This window comes from Sparus aurata, chromosome 22 (genome assembly GCF_900880675.1).
Source record: "Sparus aurata chromosome 22, fSpaAur1.1, whole genome shotgun sequence".
Classification (NCBI taxonomy): domain Eukaryota; kingdom Metazoa; phylum Chordata; class Actinopteri; order Spariformes; family Sparidae; genus Sparus; species Sparus aurata.
The window spans coordinates 25,849,491-25,866,788 of NC_044208.1; the positions used below are offsets into that span (position 1 = coordinate 25,849,491).

Sequence of the window (17,298 nt, forward strand, 5' to 3'; positions counted from 1 at the left end):
GCTCATATTTTTAGGCATTTTGTCAAACCAGCGTGGGTGTTGGCCAGGAACCTGACTGTTCTGTTCTTGTGGTCCCTATTGACCGAGGGCTGCTTCTCTTTGTCTGCCAGATCCCTCGGTGCCCAGGGAAAGTCAATAGGGAAGCTCCATGGGATAGTCGCATCCATCTAACTGCCTGTCTGCTCTGTCAGTTTCCCTAATCTGTCCGTCTGTGTGTGCACGCATCACGGAATGAGTGTCAACTTATCAGTTTAGCTCACGTGGCATCACCAGACCTGCATGAGGCCAGCTCTTCAGCATACATGCTATCACTAGGTTTTTTTTTTAGTCATCGTGCCAGTTCCTTATTATATACATTGAGTCCTGCAAACCACGTATACGTTCAAAAGTGGATGGCAGCGACGTTACAGTGAGGCCAGATGGCTGCCAAGCTACAAACCAGTGTTCAAGAACATTCGCGTGAACCCTATTTTTGATGAGAGGAGATATTTTAAAGCCGTGTTTCTGTTGACAAAACCCAACCCTTAACAGTTAGTCCCCAGAGGCAATGGTTGAGGATACCCCAACCTAATTTCAGTCATAAGATGATCTTCTCCTAACCCTAACCTGGTGGTTCTTACTATGAAAAAAACCCTCCCAACCATGAACACAGCGTCGTCATTAGCCGTTTTTAGGCAGAGCACCAAGCCGCCAATTTGCCCGTCCTTTTGGCGGCTCGGTCCGCGGTTTTAGACAGAGGCCGGCAAATTGGGGGTCTGTTTTTGTCCGCCGATTTTCCGTCTCGGAGGGTACACTAATTTCCGCTTCGTCTGCTATCTAAAAACAAGGCAGAAATGTGCCGAAATGGGCGGAGGTGTCGATGACCTGCACTGTTGTGCGACCCACAGCCGGGGAGTTTTAAAACCAAAAAACAGCTGATCACAGCAGTCAGTCCATCACTTCATCCACAGACATCAAGATGAGCAACTGGACAGCCGCTGAGATCCAGGAGATGCTAGCGTCTCCTCGGTCTCTGTAGCTGTTTGGCTGTGTTAGCTTGTTGTTGTGTCGGCAAGCTAAGAACGGTCGCTACTTTGAAATTAAAAGCTCCCGGCTAAGTTCGCAGTTCTAAACTCCAATGGGGTGCAATGTGAAGCTCTTATTTTGAAGACTAATTCGTTGTCACTGTTCACAGCCCAACTTCGAGCTTCCCGTCACGTCACATGTTTACGCCTACCTCAGAGGCGGCTTTTGGAAAAGGAGGAACATTACGCCTCCGTTTTAGAAAGACAGGCCGGCACATTGCCGTCCTTACCTTGGAGCAAATGTGCCACCTTTTCTATCTAAGAAGGGCTAGAAGCAGATTAGCAAAATAAAGTTCCAACATGTCTGTGAATGCTGTAATTCACATCCACAATTGCTTTTGCTGTCCATAAAGAATTGAATGCAGCGGGGGGGCGTGCGAGCAGTGTGTGGAGGTGCGAGGCTAGGGTCAAAGGAACAGATTGCAAGACGTGAGAGGACAAAGTGTGAAGCAGCGCTGGATAAACTGAGATGTAAAGCTCCCTCGCCCGTTTAATATTTTCATGAATGCGTCAAAATGCAGAAGCTTAACCCGTCCTTGGTGGTACGGAGAGAAACGAGTGAAAGGTTAATTTGAGATTATTTAGCCGCCACAGTAACAAACCCAGTAACGTACGGACATTCAGTTTTGCGGCACAGGTTATAATGCTGACTGAGTGAACGATCCAGTAAGGACAGCATTATTAACAAAACATGCTACTGTCAGTGCTGCATTCCAGAGTTGAAGGGAAGCTTGTATGAGCACAGCGGTAATTAAATTCTTTTGTTCAGACCTTATGCCAGCTTGGAACCGAGTGTGAACCTGAGCAATATGAAATCCGCTGCATTTTATCCCTTATTTCTAGCCGGGCACACGGTCATCCGGTTTTCGTTCAGCCCATGTGCCAGAACCCCCCAGTATTCGGCCCGCAGATTGAATGCATCGGAAAATACATTTAAAAACTCCCCACACTGCACTCTTGGCAAAGTGGATATTGTTTCCCTTCATATTGCAATATCAATATAAATTCAATTTATTCTTTAGCGCTAAATGGCTGTTTGCCCAGTTAACGCTCATTTATTACAGCCACACACACTCACACACACACACACACACACACTCAGACAAGGCCACACATTTTGCCATTTTTTCCCCCAATTTCAACCCACAGACGTGAGCTACACAGTCGTCTCTGGGCCTCCGGGGCTGCTGCTATGACAGGCGGTGGATATTTTGTTCCCCAAACACTCACCACATATCAGGCAGGGTCATGGCCTGCTGGAGACCTATGTCTCTCACTGTCCCTGCCAGTGCCAACCGAGGGCAACATGGCCCCTGACACGCTCCTGTGGGAGGTGTTACCGTGACATAAGGAAGTCTCCACAGCTCACATGTCCGAGCACCGGTCAGCCTCTCTTGGAAACCACAGATAAACCGTGTTCGCGGCGCCGTTGCACCCGAGCCAAACACACTATCTCCAGGAGAGGAGAAAACACAGGGAAAAAAGGAGGGGCTGAGGTAGAGTTTTGAAGGCAAGCGCTGCAACCTCTGAGCACTCATGGGATATTAGGCGGGGTTTACAGCCCTGCTTTTCCACTGAAGCTTGTCGGCCTCGCCCCTGCGATCACGCTTCCCCCTTTTTCTGGAACGTGTGCGTCGAGCCAGGAGCTTGCCGAGCTGTCGGAGCGTCTTAGCCGGAGTTTCAGTGGAAGTGAAGTCCGTTCCCCTTCAGTCGTTTGGCCCGGGGCTCGAAATTATAGAGTCTGTATCCGTAGCCCATGCTGTGGTGCATCAATAGCATATATACCCACCAGGCGCCCGCGTTTGTGTGTTTTCATTATGTTTTGTGCGTGTCGTGCTGCCGGGGGTCAGTGTTAAGCGTTGGCGCCCGGAAGGATCAGCTTTTGTTCTGAGTTTCAATTGTGCACAAGCTGCCAATCATGAACAGTCTCCCAACAGTAATGGCTGCCATTTCTCTCGCGCAGAGCGACATCGCCTCGATGCAGATGGCGAGCGCAGATATGACATGTTTTATGCGTTTTATTTCTAAAAGAAAGAGGCAGCTCTTTATAAACGGTGACAAGCAATTTCCGCATGAAATATACTGAATAACCCCCCGAACATTGTTTTAATGAAATAATGGTTTAGATTTTCACTCCTAACTGCAGAAATGTTTTGGCAGTTAGAAAACACTTAGCAGCCAATTTTCCCTCCGCTTAATATCTTGTTTATTTTGAGTCATTGTTCGTTCTCATTATGGACAGTAATAGCGAGAAAACACAAGGTTACACACCGATTATGTAACGCGGAGATCGCTCCAAAACAAATTTGCAGTCGTGTTTTTGGAAGTGATTTCTGTTTTTCATCTTTTATTTTTTTTTCAAATCCAGCAGAGAGAGATGCGATGAAAGCTGTGCTGCAGATTTGTATCTGCTTAAAAGAAAGAAAAAAAAAAGTGTCGTTGAAGTTACGAGCTCCTGCAGTTCCGCGGTGAGGTCTTTAAACGCCACGCAAGATTTGCTTTTCAATGCTCGCGAAACGCAACGTTTTAAAACCCTTCCCTGATGTACTGGATATGTCTAATCGCTGCGATCGGCTCACGTTTGCAATGGACTGGATTTGGAGTTAAAAAAAAAAAATAAACATTACCTCGCCTTCCTCTCTGTCTCTTCAGTATGCAAGCCATCATACTGAATACGCACCTCCGTCTCCCGTCTATGGCACCACGCTGTTCGGCATGTTGGAGCGCCACTCCATTTTAAGATGGCTGCCAAAAATGGCGCAGTGGTCTTCTTTTGTTTACTCGTGAGATGCTCTGCTATGTTCCAGTCTAATAGATTGGACACAGCCGCCCCACGGTTCGGCTCCAGCATTCAGCGCCATTATGACGGAACAAATCCACTGCACATTTAGGTGTCAGCGCGTTGTCATGGAAAAGAGATACCTCTATACAGTAAGTGAATAACGTTTCGAAAAAAAGAGAACGAGTTGGGCGCTTTTGTGCACTCCTCGGCGCTTGCGGTCAGTTCTCGGACCACACTCGCTTGGATGGACCGGGGAGCAAGGAGGGAAAAGGAGGGTTTTCTTTTCTTTTTTTTCTTTTTTTTTCCCCTCCTCTCCATTTTAGAAAAACTGAAAACGATCTGTCAAAGGCAATGATACAAGGCTACGTGATGGATGGGTTTGTCTTACTCTGCCTCTCAATCTTTCACTCCTTCCTTCGCTGCCATTCTCTCTGCTTCTTTTCTCTGAGGAAAGCCATTATTTCCATCACCCTCCACATTTCAGCCAAATTCGCTGTATCTGTCCATGCCTGGCCAAAGGGGAGAAAAAGCCATTCTGTCGGAGTTGAATTTCATTTCCTTGCCCGCACATACTGTTTCTTATGATTCGCTCGTGGTGTGGAATTACAATGTGACATTCTTTTTTTTTTTTTCTTTCTTAACGGCTCGCACACGATATAGCGAGGGCACAGCGGCGACTGCTGTTATTGAAATTTTGATTAGAAATAAATGTGTGTACATGCGTCTTCCCCCCCTCCGGAGATGGCCGGCTGATTGCGGAGGTGTATTTCCTAGGATGCATTTAAATGAAACCAATAACGGCAGCTCGGTACTGGACCACCGGAAGAAAAAAACAAAACAAAAAAAAATCCAGGAGCGTCTAGATTATCTAATAAACCAATCAGGATAACAACTGCACATTAACAGGCCTGATTACCATGCCAGCTGAGTGATATCACACAACAGTGAACCTCCTCCTCGCCTGCGGTCTGTTATTTTCCTCTTGTTCGCAAAGAGCTTTTGCCACCAGAGGAACACTGAGCCTTAAAAGGTAGAACATAATCAACCGGTGTAGCGCTGGCCTGCAACCCTGCACACTGCTATCTCATTGTGGCTGGCAGTTGTGCTAATGACATTTCACGAGATTAGCTTGGTGTTGTTGCTGATCGGCTGTTTGTGTGTGTGTGTGTGTGTGTGTGTGTGTGTGCGTGCATGTGTGTTTGTGTTTGTCCATTTAAGGCCCGAGCCCTCCCTGAACCCGTCCTCTCTTTATTTTCTTCAAAACCAGCTTTGCTCCCACCGCAGTACACCTCTTTTTTTTTTTCCCCCCCCTGCCCAGACCTGTTATTAAATCTCATAGCAGTTAGTTGATTTGATCAGTGTGTGCTGTAATGTTGTTTACCCCAATGGGACCTGGGTGTTATAGACATACCCATCGCTCCCTCCCCCTCGCTCCTTCTCGCTATTTTGCCCCGAGTCGAGCAATAACGTAATTTCTCCGGGGAAAACTACAGCCATGCCTTAACCTGATGGGAGAACTATATGCTCGGGCGTAGGTATATACCGGCCCATACCTCCGGCACAATAGGTACAAAGAGCTGGAGCTTTCCTGTGGAAGCCTGGTGTTCCTGCCTCGTGTTATCATAGGATTGAACTGGTGCAATACCTCACACAGACGAGGGCTGGCTCGAACAAAATGCAAAGGCAAACACAAAGCCTTGAGCAAACGCTTTCTGTTTATTTGGATGTGGATGTTGTGGAGGACTCAAAGCAATCAAAAGCCCGGATCACTACGAGGCCCCCACTCCTCCTCCTGTATGTGCCCACAGCAGATTGTGGCCTGTGGCAGGAAGCTCTGGTAGTCACATGAATGCTGCCCACCACCGCGAGATAGAAGAGCGCACGTAATGACAGATGTCAGTGTTCGCCATGTCCGAGGAAAATAGCTGATGCGCGAGCCTGAATCGGACCGCTGTCTCCGCTGGCCAGACGAAGGAAGACAAGTGTATATTTAGGCCTGATGCGTCTTGATCCTATCTCCCTTTCTTCAATGCACTGATTCTGACATGTCTGCAGCATTCAGAGGTTTTGAGAAGGGGGGAAGATATCCCTCTAGCTTTGCTGTGCCTGCATGTGTGTGTGTGTGTGAGTGTGTGCTCACGTATATATCTGCAGGTGCGAATGTGGAAGAGGAGCGTTGGATGGATCGGTGCTTCAAATTGCGAGAAAAGGTTTTGCAGGGCAACTCGGATGGAAATATACTTTTATTTAACGTTTGATTTGAAGATATAATGTGTGGAAATTCTGCACTGACTTATCTGAAAAACAACTCGACCTTTGTGATATAAAACTGTGATTCGAGCAATGTTCAAACCCAGAGAAATCCACTTTTACTCAACATAGTAATGGGTTTCAGCTGGCCGCTTTGGTCATTTGTGCAGTGTTTATCCGCTCCAAACAATCAGGACAGGATGTGTGTGTGACTTTGTGTTTAATTTCAGGTCAACTCTCACTGAACTCAGCACTCACCAGAGACTCTGGCTCTCTCTCCTCTCTCCTGCCATTATAAACAGCTCTGGATCAGAGCAGAAGGCATGTTTATTCCTCAGGTCTGTCTTTGTCCACCCTTCCAAGCATGTAAGGGGAACTTGTGGTGACTGTGCAAAAACTCCTCTCTGCAGCCAGTGTTTGGTTTGTCCCTTCTGGGCTACTGTAGAAACATGGCGGACTCTGTGAAAGAGAACCAGCTCCTTTTGTAGATATAAACGATTCATTCTAAGGTTAGTTTCAGGTGTTTGTACACTCCTTAAATCATAATTAGGAATTTGGTATTTCATTGTGCCAATTGATCCCCCTAAATCCTACAAATAGGATCTTTTAATCACAGCGTTTGACAGATTAATGGATTATGAACATTCTGCAAATACAGGTTTTGCTTTCGTGCATTGATTGCGGATGTAAAATGTTTTGATTCTACCGGTAAAGAGGCGCAGTTACGTAGCAGTTCTATATGCAGATTCACGTGCGTACTTGTAGGTAAGCGTGCGCCTCTCAGGCGTGTCGGCACCTTTTCGCACGTGTCTGTCTGTGAGTGCCACACTCCACACGTACAGTATGTGGTCCATATGCACGGATGTTTGCTCCACGGTACAAAATAACCTTTCCCCAGTCAGCTTGACAACAAACACAGAATGGCTTGGCACGACTCAAAAAAAAAAAAAAAAAGAGAACATTTTTTTTTATTTATCTGGCTCCCCTCCTCCTCTCCGGCATGGTTTTTGTCGAGTCAGAGGAAACCATCTGCTGCCCGGTGATAATGGGCGGCCAGGGAGGAGGGGACTGGAAATGGAGAGAGCAAATAAAATTGAGAGAAAATGGCAGGCGCTGTCCCAGAACTCGCGGTACCTTCCTGCCTACCTGCAGCAAGTCTGCCGTCTTAATAAACATCCCGTCTGATATCTCCTGGCATGTGGGTGTGGGCGCGTGCGTGTGGGTTCACCTGCTGTGTGTGTGTGTGTGTGTGTGTGTGTGTCCCCAGTGTGTGCGAGCCTGTTCGTGTGTGTTTCCTATCTAACCTTGATCATTTTCAAGTCAGGATTGTTCCTGAGCCTAGCTGATATGCTGTCAATGTGATGGCGCTGACTAAGAAACCTTTTTTTTTTTTTTTTTCTTTCCTGGTGCTCTAAAACTGTGACAGATGGATTGCCTTTCAGCAGAAGAGATTTTTCCTGTTTTCTCGTCTGTTTTTTTATTTTTTGGGGGGGGGTAAATGGGTGGGAGTATTAATGAGAGAATATTACGAGGCAGGCGCGTGGGGCTAAAGGAAAGTAAGAGAGTCAATGCAGTGAGTTAATGAGGAGTTGCCTGTGCAGAGAGAGGGAAGGTAAAGCATGACTGGAGAGAAATACAGTAAAAAAAAAAAAAAAAAAGGCACACAGAGAGCGGAGGAGGAAAAAAAATGCTCATTAAAAAAAATAGTGGGCAAAAGAAAGCAACTGCTCACCTTGAAAACGGTCCGAATTCTCCCTCCCCGAGTCTCCAGGGCTCTCCGATGAAATTGAACGCTTAGGGCATTCTCTGAGTAAACCATTTCAGTTTTCTCTTGTCTGAAGCCGACAGGTTGAGCCGGACAAAAAGACCTGACAGCCCGTTTCTACCCCCTCCTCCCCTCCTCCTCAGCCCAGCTTCATTCGCTCACTCCATCACTCTGTTTTCTACTCTGCCTCGAGATGTTTCTCTTTGCTGTTTTTTTTCCCTTTTGCCCCCAGCACTTACAAACTGTCAGATAACTTTCAGTATGGATTTATCAAGCAAGTGACACTCATTGAACCGCTCTGCTACTGTTGAAGCTAGTTATTACCCAGCAGATGTTTGTGCGGCGTTAATACCATGTAATGTCTTTAAGTGTTAAATCCATCTTTAAGCGGGGCGAGGGTGGAGTTGTCCGATTGTGAACGGGATCGATACGATATGTAAAAACCGCACATTAATTCGCTGTGAACCAAACTGTTTGCATTGCATTTTGTTGTTGTTGTTGTCGCGGCGCGGCCCTGTCGGGGGGGGTTTGTCGACACAGCTGTTAGAATGCATGATGGCGTGCTTGATGAAGTGGACGTCGGGTCAGGGAGGATAATGGAATTGAGAGATGGAGGGGAGGGATGGAGGGGATCAGTCAGGGAGGGCGCAGGAGGGGCCCGGTGACCAGGTCTTTTCTATTAACTCGGGAGGCTGGCTGGGGCGAGCAGGGGAATCAGGCTGGGCTCTGCCCTCTCCCTGCCTGGTTGTCAGAGCGAGCGTCCAAACTGCAGATAGGGAGCGGCGAATATTGCTGCAGGGGTCCAGTGGTGATTGACCCTGTGTTTTCATCAGCCTGGGCTTGCCTGATAACATTTCTTACTCCCCTACCAGAGCGAAATATTAGAGTTGTGGGTGCAAAGAAAGGCTTAGAGAATTCTTAGTTTGGCTCGGTGAAGTTGCTTTGGATTTAGCGTCGTACACACATCGTCACCTGGCTTTTCATTTTCTTTTTTTTTTTGGGTGGGGGGGAAATTACTTTTTTTTTTTTTCATTTTCATTTCTCTCATCCACATGAAAAGGAGTTATTTCTATTTACTCTATTTGTCGTATTTGTGTTCAGAATTCCATCATTTCACTTGACTGAACACAATGTTTAATTCATTGCAAAATTAAGATATACACAGTCTCTGGGGGGGTTCTGCATTTGAATGAATGTAGCCCACACTAGAAAGTTAATTGTTATTAGTATATAAAAAGAGAAATATTGGTTTCTTTCTGCAGAGACTCTTGAGGCCGTGAGCAACATTTTATTTCCCTCGTTCCCGTTACGTATAGGCTGTAATCAGCGCTCACTCGCTGCTAATTGTAAGCCATGCTCACTTCAAGACCTTTGAAAAAAAATAAAAAATACAGGCCGTCAGTCAGTCTGGGATTTGTTGCCGTTTCCATTCAAGCTATGAAATTAAATACTGCATTTAAACCAAAGTTTCTGATAAGATTTGACTTTTGAAGTGCGCCGTATGTATGTGAAGACCGCAGAGTGCAGAGTGGTTTAAAGAAGCACTCTAGTTTCTGAAAAAGAAGAAATTTTAATGTATACAATATTAATGAGGTATTAATGCAAACTCAGAGATATTTTTTTTTTTTCATAACTGAATAAACAAGCTGTTCTTGGAGGAAAATTAGGTCAGCAGAGCACTGTTTCAAGCTAGAAAGCTGGCGGGGTCCGCCATATATAAACAACTTAAACAAACTGACCCTAAAGCCTGAAACACGCCGGGCCAACCGTTGGCCGCCTGAAGCGTTTGGGGAGACTCGGGACGAGTTCGGGAACAAATCTGTTCGGTGTGCTCAGCTGCGTTGGAAGCTTTTGGAACTGCGTGCACGGTGTCTGATCCAATTCAACTTGCAAAGTCTGAGAATGTTGGCTGTTGGCCGTCTGAGCCATGGGATACTCTGATCGGTTGTGTGCTAGCTGTATGACCATTCTGATTGGCGGTGTGTTAGCGAATCAGCGCGGTGTGTGGGAGGGGCGGAATTCTGTGTGCGCCGCTGAACTCTACGGTGTGCGCTTTGTTCTTCTATGCACTCCGTTCTGTCATTTCCTGTTTTTTCATGTTTTGGATTACTGGCACGAGACTAGCGCCACCCGATGTTAAGGAGACTTATTGCATCTCAGGCAAGCACAGAACGTACACGCTTCTTTGTAATTGGCAGCCGTCGAGGCGGTTTCAGTGCTACTTTTTTGCCGAATGGGTCAGACGAGAGGAGACGGAGTGGTCGGATAAAGGCAGTTGGCTGTTGGTGTGAGTCTGGGTGGTGTGTGGGGGCCTTAAAGGACAATTTTATACTGTTTTATTCAGTTTATACAGTCAAGAAAACAAGGAGAGTTTGTTTATTAGTTTGTTTAGGCGTAAAAAAAAAAAAAATCAGTCAATGAATATTTCTCTTCTTATTAAAATTTCCAATTTCCCAAACTACACGGTGCACTTTAAACTGTAATCCTCACATGTTTCTTTGTTGTTTTTACTGTTTTCCCTCAAAAAATCTCATCAGTCGTGTTGTTTTTCATCGCCTTGCTGCAGGTCTCCGGTCTGTCTCCCGGAGACAGCCAGACCCCAGGACTGCTGCTGGCTCCGGGGGTGAGGTGGGGACAGACGCCCATCAACCAGCTCACACCCTGGGATACAGATGAGCCTCCCGCCAAGCAACATCGAGACAGCGAGCCCACAGGTAATGAATCACACACGCATCGTTAGCACCACACACACACACGCAAGACGCCGCTTGGCAGACACATCCACCGGTTCCACTCGATGGGAGTTGCGGTGATGTAAGCTTTACATCATCGGCACACAACAGATGCATGTGCGCGGTCTTCACACACGATCATGTGCCGCTACACCCCAGACGGCCCTGGACGGCTTCACGGGCGTCCGATGCTAATGAGACATCTTGGGTGCCTTGCCCTACATAAAATACATGTTTGCCTCCACAACATGCATACTACGCATACACAGTCATGCATAATTAACACCCGCAAAAACCATCCGCACATAAACCATCTTAATTATGCAGATTATTATAGAAATGTCAGCGGGGTATCACAGAGTTCGAAGAGTAAAGTCGACATCCGTGTTGCGCCCTCACAACAGGCCCCGCCCCCTTCACTCTGCTCCCATTTTATTGTCCTTGTTAATGTTATCGTGTCACTAACTGAAGCTGATTTGGTCTAATTTGAACCGATGTAGTGAAACTCTGAAAGTCCTCCAAGTGATCTCCACCAGGTTTAATTTAGATGTCGACCTTATTCTGCTCGTGCCCCTTTAAAAACAGAGCGGTGGCGCCGGGCCGACGTTAACGAGTTAAGCCAATGTTGAAGTTTTTTACTCTTATTGTAATGAACTCACCCAGAATGGCTCTGCCCTAGAGCAGTTAATTTCCTTCCATTGCTCTGCTGTCCTCTGCCTCCTGCTCATCACAAATGTGTCTCATTTAAGAATAATACTGGCACAGAGCTCGTTCCACTGGAACTTCCAGCTCAACAAATTCAGATTGTAGACAGCTGCTCCTCTCTGGTTTTGCAAAGCAGCGCGCTCCAAAAACACGGTTCAGCCCCTGCCTGTACAACCCGCCTCCTAATTAGAATTCGCATATCTTACGTATATATTGGTTTGTGTATTAATTATTAAACAGTTTGATCAGTTACCCATGAGGAATGTTTCTGCAGCAGAAACCATTGGAGGTGCTCTCGGGCTGGGGATGCAGCTGTGATAGGAGGGTATGGAGGTCTGTCTGTGCCCCGCGCTGTCGTGTCCCCCTCCTGCTGTGCAGTCACAGCCTCCTGCTGTGCACTGAGGGTCCGGCTCAAATGACCATGAAGCTCTGGAGGTCTTGTTATTGTGTGTCAGTGATCCCCGCGCCCTCCCACCAATCACCGCAGCAGCTCCCGCACCCACACTGCAGCTCGGAGTGAAGCGCAAGGAGAGTGAGATGTCACCGACCTTGCACGCTGTCACATATGACACTCCAATCCGAGCATAGTGTTGCATATTGATTCGCGCGTGTGCGCTATTCCAAACTGTGACTGGCGTTTGCAGCGAAGCCAGCTCCTCTCCACACTTCACTGAGCCGTGTTGCCAGAAAGTTCTCTGCCAACTGTGCCAGAATTAATCAACGGTTTCTTTCAACAGAAAAACTTCACTGTTGTGTCTGTTCAAGAAAGTTTGTCTTTGAAAAGAGAAGTTTCCTTTCAACTTTAGTTTCTTTTGGACGGAAATAGTTCTTTTTTTGATGCCGCGCTTTAAGCAAATTGTGCAATAAATAATTGAAGCGAATGAGGCACTTCTGAAACTCATAATCCTGAGGTAAAAGAAAGCAGCCATTGAATACAATTTAATGTAAATGCAGATGCTTCATTGTGATTACCTTTCGGGGTGATGCATACGAATGCAGGTCACTGTTGGGTCATGATAATGAAATTATTTGACTTGTGAGTTATGTGTTTTTTCCACGTATGGACAAAAGAGAGAATACAATGTGTTCATTCTACACCGTTACAACCTTGAAATGTTTGAATTGCTGCACGCACCCAGTTGATGTGAATCCTTTTATCGAGATCAGCTGCAAAAGAAGGGAAATGAATTACAGTGTTAAGCTCGATGACATGTGAATTACGAACCTGGCAGACCTCTCCTCTGGAGTCTTCACATCTCACCCTCTCCTCTCGCTTTCTTTTCTTCCCCGCTGCCTGTGCTCATCACGCCCTCCCTCTCCGTCGCTCTCTCTCCTCCCAGACTATTATATCAGCGGGGCTAATATCATGAATAATGTGGGCTTCTTCTTTTTTTTTTTTTTTTTACTTTCTTTAGCTTTTTTTTTTTGCATGCTGTGATTCAGCCTTTGGCCCCCCTCGGCAGACTGGTCGGCTATTTTTGGAGCCCGGACCGTGGCGGGAGGAGCTAGAGATGAGGGAGTAGGAACAAATGAGGGAGGGAGCGCTCAGGCCGAGTGTGGCTGCGTCTTCCCATCACAGCCACAGCATCCAAACGCCTCGGGGAAGAGAAATGATTGGCTCAGAGTGTCTGGGCAAACACCGACTCCCACTCAGATAATGGTGTTGCACCGAAGCGTGTATGCTCCTCACGTTCAGGAAGGCATTTGTTCGTCTTGTAGCAGAATAAATCTCTTAATCTTAATATGGTGTTGATCTTGGGCGCAGATCTGTATGTTGCCTGCAATTTTCGTCTTTGGTATTTAGTCTCGAGTCGAAAACAAACTTGGACTGAAGCAGAGCAGCACGCTGACAGTTGTGGTGTGGGGAGGAACAGACTCGAGCTGGAAGCCGTCTTCTCGTGCTGTTTTTTTTCTTTCTCTATTTGATCATCTAATGCCAGACTCAGAATCAGCGCTCTGCCCATGTTTTGGGCTTTGCCTCCGGCTATCCAAAACACTACAAATCAGTCAACAGTAAAGAAATACCTCAGCTTCTTTGTAATGCCGATTAAAAGCTGAACATACACTGATTAGGCTTCGTCCTTTTGCTCGTCTGTCTCTTTCTTTTGTCTGTAGGTCCGGCCTGGGCTGCACCAGTAGCAGCGGTGAGCCAGCCCAGCCTCCTTCCCCACTCCTACGGCCTCCCCCAGCCGCCCTCTTTCAGCCACAGCGTGACCGCGCAGTCTCCCATCATAGGGGTAACCCCATCCATCCAGACACCGGTACCCCCGCAACACCCTCTCATGACCGCCCACTTCCAGCTGACGCCGCAGTCCACCCAGCAGCCGCCCTCCATGGTGCTGAGCATGCCCAGCCCGTCTCCGTACGCCTCCGCTCAGCCCACGGTCGCACCCTCCGCCCTCACTGCGCAAGGCAACCAGGTGGTTCATCCAAACCCTCACAGCGTGATGGGCAACGGCCACTTAACCTCTCACCCGGGCCTCATCCACACCCCCGCCCTGCCTCTGACAAACGGACAGGCGGCGGCTGCAGCGGCGGCGGCGGCGGCGGTGGCAGCGCAGGCCCAGCCCACAGCCGCAGACAATCAGGACGGTCCTAACGGGCTGCAAATGCTGCGGACAGTCGGGATGGGGAAGTACGAGTTCAGTGACCCGGGACACCCGAAAGGTAAGCACAAAGACAGCCTCGGCTGACACGCTCTGCAAAGGCGGAGGTTTATTTATTTTTTTCTTAGAATCGCTCCCTTCTAGCTTTGGACCCTGCCACCACTAACTTTGAAAGGCTAAATCAAAGCAGATCTGTTCAGCCGGCAACTTCAGCCCAGACGTGAGTGCAAGCCAGGGAGGCGTTAGGTATTAAATCAACGTACTCTCAGCTCTCTATTCCTTGTGACCTCCCCTTATGTGGGGCTGTGCTGGAATGAAACGCACAGGCCTCTCTGCCCTCTGTCTGTGTACCCGAGCAGTTTCAGATGCCACCAGTCATAAACAAGGCTGCAAACACTCAAGCAAGGGGCTGTTAAAATACAACTTGCAACCCGAGCCAGTGCACTTCAAAGCTGCTCCAAGGTCGCAGAGAAGGGACGTGCAACCTAAAGCAGCAGTCAGACGGCGATATCTGAAGCCCTGTAGTACTGCCTACAGCGGATTCTTCGGAAACGCGTTGTACTGATCTGGAACTACAATAAAACAGCAGCACATCTACTGTTGTGCTCCCGAAAATTGGTTGAAAGTGTGTCAGCTTCAACTCTCCTCCGCCTTCAGATTGCAGCGCTCACAAGGCCAGCTAAACGCGAGGCAGGAAGGGAGCTTTCAGTCCCTGCCCTCACATCTCTCGCGGAAATCGTTTGAAGCCTTGTTGACTTGCGCTGTGTTTGTGAAGGTGCTTCACAGGCCCCCGGCTCGTGCCCGAGTCTGCAAGCCATAAATTGGTGTTTGGTTTAACCTTGGAAGTTTATGACGCAGGGCGCTGGAAACAGATGTTCGCAATTCCCCGACCAATTTTCACATTTAATGAAGCTTTTAATTTAGGTTTAGATTGTTTTCTTTTTCCTGACTCGTTTTGATCAATAAAATGTGTGCAAATGAACTTGTAGATTGCGAAAAAAAAGCAATTATTCTGGGGGGCCCCGTCTGCGATACATTGGAATGAGACTGCAGGTAGAATTGGAAATGGATAATTAGACGGGCTCACAGGCTTAGTCCGGCCGCTGTAGAATGAGAGCTTCTCCGTGTTGAATAGACTGTCGCGAACCATTAACTTTGCACATGTCAAAATTTATTGACCTTCTTTTAACTGGCCAAAGAAGCTAAAGTTTAATTGGAATTACAGTATATGTACAGATCCATTTTACAGCCAAGGAAAGCGCTCTAAGAAACACTGTTGCTGAGATTCATGTAATGAAAAACTTAATATCTCAGGCTGTGATGTTACAGTTTGTGAGCGGCCGAAGGTAAAAACGTCCCACCGTCAATTTCTAGACGTCACACTCGGCGGAAATCTTGTATAAGCTCCAATGAAGGTCAAAACAGCGAGTAGAGGCACTTGAATATCACATCCACTCCACCTTTTCAGCTGTTTTTATTCATCCTCGCCAGGCGTTGAATAGACATCAGCAGGCGTGTCACAGGGTGATGTCACAAGGACAGCGAAAAAAGTTGAGCACCAGTAAATTAGCGGCCATGACGCCTCTTCAGCGGCCCTCCCGAGTGGCGCAGCGGACCTCTCCGCTGACAGGAACACTTAACTTTGCCGCTGTAATCACAACAACGCCACCCGGTGCGCCCTGCCCGCCGGCCCCTGCCCGGCGCCGTCGCTCTGTCCTCGTTTTTCCTGTCTTTCTGATTATCGCTCTTCTTCCTTATCCCTCCCTTCCCTCTGCCGTCTCGCCCGTTTTCCGAGAGGTCACAGATCCCGAGCCCCCCCGACAGCTCTCGCGCATTCTTTTTCAAATCAATTAACACTGCATATAAATGTGCCAAGGGGCGCCTCCTGTCCGGAGCCGCAAATATGGAAGGGTCAGCTCGCTCGACCTGGCCGTTCTGGCTCGATTCCGTCACAATTATCTCAGACGCGCGGCTTTTCTTTTTCTGCTCAGACAACAAAAACAAACTAAAAAAAGGAGTTTGTGAAGAGAAATTAAAGCAGCCGGGGGTTAGAGTTCAGCGTGGCTGCAGCCCTCTAATGGCTGAGCTGAGGATAAGACGGTTGGCAAATCTGATCCCAGTGCTGCAGAGATTGTGGGTTACACACACCAAACAAAAAAAACTAGATGGCAAACAAAGTCAAGCACACACACACACACACACACACACACACACATACAGATGGACAGATTCAGTATTTCTTGTTATTTCGCTCCTCACAAACACACACAAACAGGCTGTACGCCTCAAGAAGTATATACTGGTGCAATAAAACCCTTATTTACACCTAGAGAAGCTCACAAACTGGACACGCTCATACAGAATGAGCCAAGTCAGTGCTTCTGGGGTGAAAGCCAACAGAGGGAATACATGACGGACCGACATACAGAAGACTTTACTCAAATAACTGATGAATTATCATCCCGACAGCCCAGAAGCAAATTTAAGGCATTAATGTAGTAATGTAGTTTTGGAGAAGAAATTCAAACTCGATATTCTGATATTTACAAAATTAATGAGGTAACAATACAAACTCAGAAATATTTATACAACTGAATAAACACGCTGTCCTCGGAGGAAAATAAGGTCCTCAGAACGCTGTTTGAAGCTAGAAAGGTGGCAGAATATAAACAGAATGCAGCAGTATGAAATTGTGTTGTCCTTTAAGGTCAGTGTGCAGAGAGAGTTTGTTTAGGCGTGAAAAAAAAAAAACCGTAGTTGTCTTTCTCTCCCTCTACATAGGAGAGAAAGGCAACCGCATTTTTGCACCTTTTAAAATCATTAAATTATAAGGCTGTGCCGTGGTGTTTACTTGCAGCACTCAAAAGCTGGCCATGCATCTCACGTCCGAGGGGGTTTTTCCGATGTCATTACTGGACAAACAATTTAAATACTAAAGCCAGTACTTAAGTGATTGTGTTGCTGCATTAAAAACAGGCTTTAGCCTCTAGACACAATGCTAGTAAGCGCTGATGTGCAGAGGAGGTTTTGTGGCTTTTTGATGGCAAAGGCCTGGATCTTGGAGGAGCTGACAGGGCTCTTCCTCCTTAATCCAGACGCACAACAGGCCTCTGTGTCTGTGTGTGTGTGTGTGTGTGTGTGTGTGTGTGTGTGCCTGTGTGTGTGTTTGTGTACATCCAGAACGCGTGTGCGGTTGCACGCGTGCACAACTTCTTGGGTGTGACTGCATGGATGTTTTGTCAGATGTCAGCCTCGCAGCCTTAAAGCCAAACACCACAGTGACAGAAATCACACTCCGTGTTTGATTTGGCTTTGCCTTCAAAGGGAGCAATTTGTCTTCGCTCTGCATCAGTGGGCACATCAACAACTGTGTGCTCCTCTCTCCGTGGGTGTA

The 17,298-nt window shown here is 47.3% G+C and overlaps 1 protein-coding gene across 5 annotated transcripts in view; it reads left to right on the forward strand.

Moving 5' to 3' along the window:
- klhl29 (kelch like family member 29) overlaps positions 1 to 17,298 on the forward strand; it is a 224,824-nt gene that overhangs the window by 104,589 nt on the left and 102,937 nt on the right. For 4 of the 5 annotated variants that reach the window (XM_030405482.1, XM_030405480.1, XM_030405484.1 and 1 more), the window contains 2 exons: positions 10,428 to 10,575; positions 13,414 to 13,965. In XM_030405482.1, coding sequence (XP_030261342.1) covers positions 10,428 to 10,575; positions 13,414 to 13,965 — 700 coding nt within the window. Of the gene's footprint in view, positions 1 to 3,719; positions 3,996 to 10,427; positions 10,576 to 13,413; positions 13,966 to 17,298 lie in introns of those variants that run through there. The other variant, XM_030405485.1, reaches the window with a different exon arrangement.